Raw genomic sequence first — 12,633 nt, 5'->3', positions numbered from 1 at the left:
AGTCATATGCTGTATGAGTTTCCTGTGGCTGCTATAACAAGTGACCACAGACTCAGTGGTTTACGACAACACAAATTTATTTATTTTCTTATTTTTTAAAGATTTTATTTATTTATTTGAGAGAGAGCATGGGCTGGGGGAGGGGCAGAGGGTGAGGGAGAAGCAGACTCCCTGCTGAGCAGGGAGCCCAACTCAGGGTTTGATCCCAGGACCCCCGGATCATGACCTGAGCCAAAGGCAGATGCTTAACTGCCTGAGCCACCCAGGTGCCCCTGAAACACAGATTTATTATCTTACAGTTCTAGACAGTAGAAGTCTGAAGTCTCACTGAGCTAAAATCAAGCTGTCAGCACAGCTATGTTCATTTTGGAGGCTCTAGGGGAGAATCTTTTTCCTTGCTTTCTCTAGCTTCTAGAGTCACCTGCACTCCTTAACTCATGGCTCCTTCCTCCATCTTCAAAGCCAGCAATGGCTGGTAGTCTTTCTCACATGGCATCACTCTGGTTTTGACAATCCTGCCTTCCTCCTCCCATTTAAGGACCTTTTAAATTATCCTGGACCCACCCAGCTAATCCAGGATAATCTCCCAATTTTAAGGGCTTTTGATTAGCAACCTTAATTCCATCTGCAACCATAATTCCCCTATGCCATGCAATATTCACTGACCCTGGGGTTAGTGTGTGGACAGCTTTGAGAGGCCATTCTGCCTCTCACCCAGAAGGTTTCATAGGTACTGGGTGAGGGATTTGGAATACAAACTCATTCTGTTTCCCATACCCATGCCCTTGGATTATGCTATGTGACTGATTATTTGTATATTGAAGAAAATTTTAAACTTTTTATAGGTTAAAAAAATAGGTTATTCTCTTTCCTGTCTCTTTAGCCTTATTCAGCCTTATTGCTATGCCATCCATCTGCCCCTACCTAAATGTCCTATTCCAGCAAAACCCGTCTGCCCACTGTTCCAACACCCCAAGCTCGCTTCCACTTCAGCTTGTCCTCATACAGTCTATTAAACTTGGGAGCGTCACTCTTGGTCATCTGAGAAGCTGTGCAAGGAATTTATTAGGGGAAAGGGCTATGCAAATAAGTGAGAGGGAGTGAAGAGAGACTGGGAGAGCCGTCTGACCCTCAGGGCAGGTGACAGGGAAGGAAGCATCTACCCAAAGTGCAGTTTCAAAGGAAAGCAGGCAAGCCTGTCCTGACTACAGAAGGGCCCCAGTCTCCCTGATCTGCCTTAGTATCTCTGCAGAGCTCAGTCATTCCCGGAGGACGGGGGTGGGGAAGCCTGCCAGAGAATGGTCTTGGCCTAAAAGCAGAGCACAGCAGGTGGGACCCTGGCCAAATTCTCTCCCAGCACTCAGATCTAAGAGGCACATTCTCATGGTTGCCAAGTGGGGTCTTTGTGGTGACACCTTTCCTAGAGGAAGCTTTCTGGATGCCAGGTCATGCCTGCCTCACCTCTATCCCCCCCTGCACTCCCAGCTAGAGTGTGCCTAAGGGCTTTGCATCTGGCCTTTGTAGCCTGCCTGGTTTTGTCACTTACACCTTCCCAAGCCTCAGTTTATTTATCTATGTAATGGGGTAACAGCAATGCCTCCCACTTTGGGTTGGTATGAGGATGAAATGAGACGTGAAGTTTCAAGGCATTCCTTGGGTCAGGGCCTGGCACATGGCGGTGGTGATGGCCAATAAATGGCAGCCATCCTCATTGGAGTACTCTTTGGCCTAGCATGTCCCTAATACAATTTTCCTGAAACTATCTACCAAGTGTTTTAATATATGCATATAAAGATGTTCATTTTCCTATTTATAAATAGGAAAAACCAACAAAAAGCATAAATGTCCAACATCAATAGGATTGTTGAATAAATTGTGTATCTAGAACAGAAGCCATTAAAATAATGATCTATTTTTTTTTAATATCTTATTTATTTGACAGAACAAGAGAGTACAAGCAGGGGGAGCGACAGAGGGAGAGGGAGAAGCAGGCTCCCCACTAAGCAGGGAGCTGGAGGTGGGGCTCCATCCTAGGACCCTGGGATCATGACCTGAGCCGAAGGCAGACGCTTAACCAACTGAGCCACCCAGGCGCCCCAATAATGATCTATTTTTTTATTTTTTATTGTTATTATAATGATCTATTTTTGATATAGATATTCTCTAATGGTAGAGTTTGTTTTTTAGAGAGGGAGAAAGATAAAGGCGGGGGGGGAGGGGCAAAGGGAGAAATAAAGAATCTTAAGCAGGCTCCACACCCAGCACAGGCGTGACAGCACGCTTGATCTCACGATCCTGAAATCATAACCTCAGCTGAAACCAAGAGTCCAAGGCTTAACCAACTGAGTCATCCAGGCTCCCCTATAATGGTAGAGTTTAATGTAATTTTTAAAGTGAATAAACAGAACGAAATTGTTATCGATGTTTCTATCCAAGTAGTGGAATAGAGATGATTATTTACTTCTTTTAGTTTTTTTTTCCTCTGAATTTTCTATAATGAACTTGTTTTACCACTAAGAAAGCAACAGCAATTTTTATTCCCTGGGCAGGGAGGGCGGTTATCAATGTCAATGACTGTCCTAAGGTCAAACAAGGCAAGGACTATTAAATAGTACCCATTATACTTGGTAAAAAGAAAGCATTTGGCGGCCACCGAGAGAGCAGTTTTAGCAGGGGCAGAGTCCCTTGTCAGCAAAGCAGGAATAATAATTATGGCTTAAAAATTTAATTGAAAAAAATCACTTCCCCGGAATCTTGTTTGCACTAAATGGCGACAGGGGGATCAAATATATGTGCAAATATATTTGTCCGTTGAGAAAAACGCTCAAAATTTCCACCGCACGTCCTCTCACGCAGCAGTTACCAAAACAGTGAGCATGCGCGAAAATACAGGGAGGGCAGGGCAATCAGCCTTGCTTTAAAAAATGGGAAAGGCAAGGCCTTACCATTTCTGCACTGAGAAAGTAAAGAACCATGCAAAATGGTAAAAAAAAAAAAAATTCAAAGCTAGCTTTAATTGCATTTCTTGATACAATGATCTTGTAAACCGAGCCAAAGTTCCCCGGAACACGGCTGCAGCCGCACATAGCAAGCACCCTGGGCGCAAAAGAAAGGGAAAACCTACTGCATTGACCTAGGAGCGCGAGACGCCCCACGCTACGGGCTTTGACCAATTAGAGGGCAGAGTGGGCCGGGCCTCGCCTGTGATTGGAGAATCGGGGCGAGGCGGGGCTGTGGCTCCGGCGCGTGCGCTTCCCCGGCCGCTGGTCCCGCGCCTGCTCCGGCCAGTTTGCGGACTGCTGTGAGTCGGCGCTGCGGGACTGTTCTCAGGCTTCAGAGACTCTTCCCCCTTGTCTGCCCAGCTCGGCTCCGCAATGCCGGTGGACCTCGGCAAGTGGTCTGGGCCTTTGAGCCTGCAGGAAGTGGACGAGCGGCCGCAGCATGCGCTGCAGGTCAGATACACTGGGACAGAGGTCGACGAGCTGGGCAAAGTGCTGACGCCCACCCAGGTACCCGAGAGCCTTGGGGGTGCACCTGTTCGAGGCGTGGAGGCCGGCGGGCGGGACCCGGCGGAGATGGGGAGGGTGTTCCGGCCTCTGTGCGCCGGGTGCTCGGAGGGAAGGGGGTCGCGGTGCCCACGCCGCAGGCCTGCGGACACCTGCGGGCACCGGGAACCCGGCACGTGCAGGAGAAGGTGATCTAGCTTCCAGGGACTTCAAGGCGTAGCTTCCAGGGGCTTCAAGGCGTAGACTGGGGCCTAGGCCCCAAAACAGCCTGGGCCGCTGGCACGGGGGCGGGGAGGGGGCGGTGCCTGAGAAGCAGTGGGCCGTGGCCACCCCTTCCGCCCCAGACCTCCCCTCGGGTCTCAGGATTTTGGGCCTCAGTTTGGGGAGCAAAAGCCCCACCCGAGGGCATGTGACGCATTATGTAACCGGTGACCAGCATCGCCCAGCGATTCTTCTTTTTGTCTCTAGCGGGCAAGAGCATGAAGCCACCCAAAGGTAAGCGCGTTCTGCAGCTGGAAGGCTCGAGTGCAACGGTCTTGTTCTACCGTTTGGCCTGCGAGCAGATCAGGGCCTGGAACTAGAGTGCACGACACTTGCCTGTTTTTGGTCGTAAAGCTCCGGGGCAGTGGTGTGAATGCATTGTTCTGACAGTTTATTGTTGTGGATGTTTAAATATAAAGCGCTCCTCTGGCAGCCTCCGGCTTCCCAGACTCACTGTCCAGTCTGGCCATTTTCTGTGCACCTTTTTAAGTACCCAGTTAATTCAGATTTCACTTCAGCAGGCCCCAGCTAAGCTGCTGGTCACCAAATCTGGAGACTCTGTCATTCCAGACCATATGAGGTTGTAGTTGAGAGCACTCTGTCAACTCCAGGGTTGAAATCCTGACCCTACCTCTTTCTGTTAATAACATGCTAGGACAGTTTGTTGGGACTAAAATAAATAATGTATATTAAACTTAAGCTCCTGGCTCTTAGTGGAGTCAATCCACTTTAGCTTTTATTAATAATCTACTGTGTTTTACCTTTGAGGAACCTGGAATCAAAGAGTGTTGGCTTCTTCAGCATTTCTGACTTTTTAACTCCAGGGTGCTTGCTTCCTACAGGTTAAGAACCGGCCCACCAGTATTGGGTGGGATGGCCTTGATCCAGGTAAACTCTACACCTTGGTCCTGACAGATCCGGATGCTCCCAGCAGGAAGGACCCCAAATACAGGCAAGTTGAGGAAAGATTAGGAACACTCGGTCATACAGAAAGGACCTGGTGCTTCTGGCACTCTGTAAGCCTCTTGCTGGACATGCTGTGCCAGGAGAAGGAGACCCAGTTTGGGATGTTCACATGCATGCGTAAGCCAGAGTGTGCATTTCCTACCCCTTCAGTCCCTAGAGCAGGAGTCTAGAAACTATAGCCGAGAGCCACATCTGCCCGACACCTCTTTTTGTATAACCCCATGAGCTAAGAATGATTTTTACATTTTTAAATGACTGGAATTGAAATAATCGTACTTTGTAACATAGGAAAATTACATGACATTCAAATTTCCATGTTCATAAATGAAGTTTTGTTGGGACACAGCTGTGAGAACTTACTTAGGTCTTGTCTATGGCTACTTTCACACTGTAGCCGCAGAGTTGAATAGTGACAGAGACCATGTGAACGGCAAAGCCCAAAACGTTTACTGCCTGGCCCTTTACCAAAAAGTTTGCAGGTACTGCTGAGAGAATCTCAGGGCAGGAGGGAGGTACCGGGCCCTCTCTTCTGCAGACCGGTGAGGTTTGTGCTGGCCAAGAAAGCAGGACTGTCTGCCTCCTTCATCGCTGCAGCCTGGTCCAGAGCATGTGCTTCATGCACATTTGCTGGCTGTGCAGTGAGTGTGTACCTACTTCCTGTGTGGTGCTGACGGTTCTTTGTTCCTCGTCTTAGGGAATGGCACCATTTTCTGGTGGTCAACATGAAGGGCAACGACATCGGCAGTGGCACAGTCCTCTCCGATTATGTTGGCTCTGGGCCTCCCAAGGGCACAGGTCAGTAAAGGCTGCTTTGTCGGGGACAGTGGGTGCACACAAGGATTGGCCCAGAGGGCTGCAAATTTTAGTCTGGGTTCTCCAAGATCCCTTAGCCTAGTGGAGTTTTGTGGCAGCACAGTTCACCTCCAAGGCAGTTGCCTGCCAGAGACCTTGAGACCTGCAGTAGCGTCAGGTGGCTAGAACCTTGGGTTCTGGTCAGGAGGACCCTCCGTTAGCTAGCTTTGCCTTTCATCCACTAGGCCTTTATCTGCAGGGCAGTTGGTGAGAGGGTTCTAAGGAAGCAGTGTTGCAGAAGGCTTGGAACAACTTCCAGGGTTGGGGGTGGGGGTTGAACACAGTTAACCCATCTCAGTTCTACATTCAGCCTTTGCCCTGTGGGATCTTTGAATTTCCAGTTCCCATGAAAGAGCTCAGAAATGATCATGGTATCCTAATTAATTATAAAAAATTGCCTTCTTTATCTCTTTCTGTGGAAAATCTAGGGTGGTATCATCTTGAAAAGATTTGGAAGGCTTTAAGTGTACTAAAGATACACGTGTTGTATTTGGAAGGCTTTAAGAAGTATACGAAAGATACACATGTGTATCACATGCTCTGCATACAAAGAGGGAGAGCATACTGTATTGAAACTCTCCAAGTGGGACGAAGCTAATAGTGGGAGACGTGCTGTTAACGCTTGTGCATTACGGGATGCTTTCATTTGCTGGAACAAAGAAGTAGGGGTGGGTGCATTGTTGGGCCCTGTTAGTCTGAGGGGGTATGGGAAGGTCCCTGACAAGAACAGTTGGCCATAGACTCATGCTTTATCTGTAGACCCCAAAGCTTCAGATGGCCTCAGGCCCTCTCGTGAGTTTATAAGAGGAAGGTAAAGGTACGTCTTTCCCAGGGATCTGTTAAGTCTCTAGGGCAGTTATACAATTAGGCAGTTTAATTATGGGAAGTACACACATGAGAATAAAGCAATTCTCTCAAGTAGGAGCTATGTTCTCATTAACAAAAAAAGCCTCAGTGACTGACTTTTTTTCCCCTTTTGCTTTTTTTAAAAAATACTCTTTTAGTATAATTTGCATATAATAAAATGCCTAAATTCGTTGTTGTTTTCATCCATGGATATTGACTTGACAGATGAAGGTGACCACGTAAGCACCTTTGAAAATAAGATGTTTTGCAGTATCTTTGCTACTTAGTTGGTTAGAGTGAGTTTTACCAGGCACTAGTAGGGTAGGTTCTGGGGCGAAAATGGTCAGCGAGACAAATACCACTGCTTTATGGCGTTCTCTTTCTAGTGAGGAGGCCAAACTGAAAAGGCAGACTTTTAGAGAAGGGTTACTGTTGCAGAAGTGAAAGGGGTGTTCAGATGCAGACGTGGAAAATGACTAGCAGTCAGGTCCCAGGGGAGATAGGCTGGAAGGCCGGAGCAGGATGAGCGAGGGGCAGAGGTGATAGGACGGGTGGGCAAGGGCCTTAGCGGCCGTGAAGCTGGGTGTGGACTTCACGCCAGTTGCGGTGGGAAGCCCTTCACGCCAGTTGCGGTGGGAAGCCCTTCATGCCAGTTGCGGTGGGAAGCCATGGGGAGATTGTCAGCAGGCGAGTGATCTGACTCCTTCCACCTCTGGGGGTCTTCAGCGCCCCTCTTGTAAATGGGATGGCTGGGTCCCTCCAAGTTGGTACTATCCTGTGAACATGGGGGGCGTCTCCAGCCCTGTTGCCTAGTTGTGTGTACATCTGTCCCGCTTCTCCCTCCAGGCCTTCACCGCTATGTCTGGCTGGTTTACGAGCAGAATGGGCCACTGAAGTGTGACGAGCCCATCCTCAGCAACCGATCTGGAGACCACCGTGGCAAATTCAAAGTGGCATCTTTCCGCAAAAAGTATGAGCTTGGGCCCCCGGTGGCCGGCACATGTTACCAGGCGGAATGGGATGACTATGTGCCCAAACTCTATGAGCAGCTGTCTGGGAAGTAGGAGAATGCTAGGAGACGGAAACCGTCCCCGAAGTCTCTGCCAGTGTTATCAAGTTCAGTGATGCATGTAGATTTCTCCTCTTCCCCGTTCCCATTCTGCCAGGTGAGGCCTGAGCAATCAGATAGTGGTTTAGAGTGACTTTTCCTTCTGCAATTCTAGAGGGTCACACCCCCGTTTATGTTTTGATCAAATTTGAACTCCGTTTTGGGGGATATTTTGGTACTGTGTTGGGGTCATCAAATTGTTGATACAAGAATAGCAACCCAGAATTTAAAGAAATAAAAGTTCAGGTAAAAAGACCAGGTCTATAGTAATAGAGCAGAGCGTCAAAGAATCTTTAAGGGAGGTTTAAAAAAAACAACAAAAAGTTCATTGCCTCTGCCTTTGTGAGCCTGAGTCCGGAATTGTGCATGAGGGCACTTCTGGGTCATGTTTTCACAACCATGTCTGTCACCGAGACAGCCAGAGGTTGGCGTGTCCCCTAACCCCCAACATGGTACATCTCGGACTGTTTACTAGGGGTCAGTGTCCTGCTCTGGCTCCTTTGAAGAGCAGTACTGGAAAAAATAATAGAGTGGCTTTGCAATTAAGACACGGCCATCTAGATGAGCTGCAGGGCTGGGTGAGGGGTTGTCAGAAATCCCTAAGTCTGTGCCAGTTGAACTGGTCACTCTTTGTCTGTAGAAAAGCCAGTCTGGAGTTGCGGAATGTTGTGTTAATTCTGCTGTTTGCTTATAGTTGAATTAAAATAAAAACATTGTGTGGCTGAACCAGGTCTCCAGATATTTTGCCGTTTTGGGGGTATGGGGCTTCATAAATGTGGGAAGTCGAGACCACCTTGAAGGGTGAGTAGCCCCTTTGCCTGACCAGCAGTGAAGATTGGGACTTGATTCAGGGACCATTCAGAGGATCCACGCTTGGACACGTGCCATCAAACTACAGCAGGAGTGACCATTCCAACTTGAGGGTTTGAAAAAAAAATCACGGGGCGCCTGGGTGGCTCAGTTGGTTGGGCGGCTGCCTTCGGCTCGGGTCATGATCCTGGAGTCCTGGGATCGAGTCCCTTGTCGGGCTCCCTGCTCGGCGGGGAGTCTGCTTCTCCCTCTGACTCTCTTCCGTCTCGTGCTCTCTGTCTCTCATCTCTCTCTCTCAAATAAATAAAATCTTAAAAAAAAAAAAATCACAGAGTTTTAGGCCAACTCCTTTTGGCCCAAAAAGTACCTTTGCTTTTCACAAGTGGTCCTTTTCACCTGAGAGAAACCAGTGGGAATCCTTCCCCCTTGGTGTTGTTAATAGTGACTTAGAACTCGGCTATACCTTTCACTGTTCTGACTTGTGATCCATATAGAATCTGTACCCAAAAGGCAGAAGGGTGGGTGGGGGAGATTAGAGTTGATCCTTAAACAGTGTGGGGATTAGGGGCACCGACCGCCCTGTGCAGTCGAATATCTTGTGTATAACTTTTCATTCCCCCAAAACTTAACTGCAGATAGCCTACTGTTGACTGGAAGCCTTACCAATAACATAATAACACATTTTGTGTGTTATATGTATCATATGCTATGTTCTCACAATGAAGTAAGCTAGAGAAAAGAAAATGTCATTAAGGAAATTACAAGGAAGAGAAAATATATTTATAGTCCTGTACTGAGAAAAGTCCACATGTAAGTGGATCCAGGCAGTGGAAAGCCCTGTTGCTCAAGGGTCAACTGTATTTTGACACCCTTTGATGTACCAAAAAGAAAGGAAAGGAAGTATTTGAAGGTTCCCATCACTGACCTGGTTTGTGCCAGAGAAGGATCATGGTTGGGCCTGGCAGGTGCTAATTAAGCAAGGCTGGCTCTTTTCCTCCACCTTTCACTGCAGTTCCTTCTCTGGAGACACTGTTGGAAATGTTGCTATGTGCAGTCTATGGGTGAATGGTAGAGAGTAATTATTTTCTAACTTAAGGGTTTTTAAAATTCAGTTTTTAAATAATTTGCAAAACAAAAGTTATATAAAGAAAACAACTACCCCACCAACTTTATTTTGCTTTTAACAGATTTTTTTTAAGTAGGCTCCACGCCCAACGTGGGGCTTGAACTCACAACCCTGAGATCAAGAGTCGCATGTTCTACCTATTGAGCCAGCCAGGCGCCCCCTACCCTGTTGACTTTATTGTTTTTTGTTTTTTTTTAAAGCTTTTATTTATTTGTCAGGGAGGGAGAGCACAAGCAGGGGGAGAAGCAGGCTCGCCGCTGAGCAAGGATCCTGATGCGGGGCTCGATCCCAGGACCCTGGGATCATGACCTGAGCTGAAGGCAGACGCTTAACCAACTGAGCCACCCAGGTGTCCCCTACCCTGTTGACTTTAAATGTGAGAAGCAACACATGCCCGTGGTCAGGCAAGGCACACAGCACAGGAAGAAGTGCCTTCCACCTTCACCTTCCTGGTTCTTCAGCAGCAGTTTGAAAGAAGACACAAATATGAATATCCACATCAGCATACAGCTGACATATATCTACATATTTTCTCCTTAAAAATTACGGTCTTTTTTGATGCAGTTTTCCCCCAAGTAATGTGCCCTTCTGCAATGTATCTTTAGTTAACAGGGCCCCTACAATTCGCGTCATTTTGAACAAATATTTTGTTCTGTAATTTTCTGGATGTTCCGTATTAACCAGTCTAGTCCCCTACTGTGATTAGATTACTTCTGGTTGTTTGCTATTATAAACGGTACTTCCGCAAACGTTTTTCTATATGTGTACATGCTTTTGCAAGTAATTTACTGGGGTAAATTTTTTTTTTTTAAAGATTTTATTTATTTATTTGAGAGAGAGAGAATGAGAGATAGCACGAGAGGGAAGAGGGTCAGAGGGAGAAGCAGACTCCCTGCTGAGCAGGGAGCCCGATGTGGGACTCGATCCCGAGACTCCAGGATCATGACCTGAGCCGAAGGCAGTCGCTTAACCAACTGAGCCACCCAGGCGCCCCAACTGGGGTAAATTTCTAGCATTGAAATAATCAGGTCAAAGGGTATATACTTTTTCAATCCTGATACAAACCAGCCTCCCAAAAGATCACATGGTTATATTCAAGTCCATGGTATATGAAAGTATCTTTCTCCCCATACCCTTAAGCAGTTTTCTCAAACTTCAAATATTTTGACAATTTGATATTTATGTGTATTTAAAATCATTTGACTTTTCCCCCCCTCTAAACTGTTTTCTTTGAGACTTAACTGCTGACCACAGTACTCTGTCAGTCATAGAGACTGAAAAATCCATGAGGAATTATGGTGGTATGTTAGTTTTCTTCTCTAAAATAGGCATAGACTCAAAAATGATTCAGAAAAAAAGGTCAACAACCCAACCGAAAAAGGTGAAGTGTATATGCAAGAAGTTTACATGAAAAGAATACATAGGAAAAGATGTATTAGGAGGCATAGAAGTAAGGGGATAGCCCGTCTCACCTATTAAACTTGGAAGGTGAGGGGAACTTGCCCCAGGACACCTAGTTGGGAAGTGGGTGATCCAGATTCTGAAGCTTACACATGGCAGCCCATGGCCTATATCTTCTGGGTCAGGGAGCAAAGGACTTCTGCTCTTAAATTGGTGCTAAGTCAAACAGCCTCAGCATCCACTTAAAACCTGTCAGCTGTTTAAGTTGCTCTGGGATGTAGACCAGATCCTTAAATGGCCTAGGAGGCTCTATATGATATGACCCCCGTCTGCCTCTAGCTTCCTGTGGTTGTCTTCTCATTAAGCTCCAAACTTGCCGGCTGCCTCTCAGTTTCTTGACAAGCCAGACTAGTCCTTTACAAATATTGCCTGGAAGCTGCCTCTTCCACTTTCTTTGACCCTTTATCCCTTAACTGACCTTCAGGGAATTCTGACTAGGCTGGATTCTCCTGTACCACTCCATTGTAACATTACCATTGTAATTTTAAAATCTGTAAACTTGGGTCATTTTTTTTTAATGTTTATTTCCTCCATCAGACTGGATCCTTCTTGAAGGCAAGGACAACCAGTGTCCTGCTCAATATCTCCAGCATTGCACATAAGGAATCTAATGACCATCAGTTGAACGAATCATTGTAAAGAGGTTCTTAAGTTTAGGGAGTATGGACTTCTTTATATCCATACACCATATCATAAAAGTTCCTTCTCCCCTTCCCCAAATGTATACTTACACAAAAATTTACATACACCTGAGTTTTTACAGAGCTCTCTAAAGCCCATTCATCAGCTCCCTAATTCTGATGACCATGAACATCAGAAAGCTAATCTTAGTCTGGTGTTCCCTCCACTCAGGAATCTGTATCTTACAGATTATTATTTTTCTTTATTTATTTTAAAGATTTTTATTTATTTGACAGAGAGAGATAGCGAGAGCAGGAACACAAACGGGAAGTAGGAGAGGGAGAAGCAGGCTTCCCACCGAGTAGGGAGCCCGATGCATGTCTTGATCCCAGGACCCTGGGATCATGACCTAAGCCGAAGGCAGATGCTTAATGACTGAACCACCCAGGCACCCCCAGATTATTATTTTTAAAAGATTTTAGAGAGTGGGGCTGTTTGAGGGGGGAGGGTGGAGGGAGAGGAAAAGAATCTCAAGCAGACTCTATGCTGAGCTCAGAGCTCCATGCGGGGCTCAGTCTCATGACCCTGAGATCATGACCTGAGCTAAAATCAAGAGTTGGGACTGAGCCATCCAGGCACCCCTGTAATTGATTTTTTTTAAACATTTAAAATTTATCTTCTTGATATTCCTTTACTCATGAATGTTTTTTTATCTTTTATAATGCTCTTAGTCTTGAAGTCAATTTTAGTTGATAGACCTCTTATGCCTATTTGCATGGCACTTTTCCCCCATTCATTTACTTTAAACTTAACCAAATTTATATTTAGTTTGTCTCTTATAGGCAGCAAATAGTCCTTTTTTAAAATTCACTCTGTCCGTAAATATTTAATGTAATTATCCCTATGGTGGGATTTAGGTCTACCATTTTATGTTTTCTGTTTGCTCTTTATGTTTTCCCTTTCCTACCTTTTTTTTTTTTTAAGATTTTATTTATTTGAGAGAGAGAGAGCACATGAGAGGAGGGAGGGTCAGAGGGAGAAGCAGACTCCCTGCTGAGCAGGGATCCCGATGCGGG

At 46.3% G+C, this 12,633-nt stretch overlaps 1 protein-coding gene across 1 annotated transcript; it reads left to right on the top strand.

Annotated features, from left to right (window-relative positions):
• Positions 1 to 3,243: 3,243 nt before the first annotated feature.
• PEBP1 (phosphatidylethanolamine binding protein 1) lies at positions 3,244 to 8,265 on the top strand. The gene is made up of 4 exons (XM_028116610.2): positions 3,244 to 3,509; positions 4,610 to 4,719; positions 5,428 to 5,528; positions 7,278 to 8,265. The coding sequence occupies exons 1-4, from the start codon at positions 3,375 to 3,377 to the stop codon at positions 7,493 to 7,495; spliced, it is 564 nt and encodes a 187-aa protein (XP_027972411.1). The 5' UTR covers positions 3,244 to 3,374; the 3' UTR covers positions 7,496 to 8,265.
• Positions 8,266 to 12,633: the final 4,368 nt, after the last annotated feature.

This window comes from Eumetopias jubatus, unplaced genomic scaffold (assembly GCF_037043125.1).
Source record: "Eumetopias jubatus isolate StellerSeaLion01/CBP00866 unplaced genomic scaffold, mEumJub1_p1.0 scaffold_16, whole genome shotgun sequence".
Classification (NCBI taxonomy): Eukaryota; Metazoa; Chordata; class Mammalia; order Carnivora; family Otariidae; genus Eumetopias; species Eumetopias jubatus.
The sequence above is the reverse complement of the archived record's forward strand: the minus strand, read 5'-3'. Positions and strand labels throughout refer to the sequence as shown.

Coding starts and splice junctions, on each gene's coding strand:
- PEBP1 (XM_028116610.2), top strand. CDS start 3,375: ATGCCGGTGGACCTCGGCAAGTGGTCTGGGCCTTTGAGCCTGCAGGAA. Junction 3,510..4,609: donor AAGTGCTGACGCCCACCCAG/GTACCCGAGAGC, acceptor TGCTTCCTACAG/GTTAAGAACCGGCCCACCAG. Junction 5,529..7,277: donor TGGGCCTCCCAAGGGCACAG/GTCAGTAAAGGC, acceptor TTCTCCCTCCAG/GCCTTCACCGCTATGTCTGG.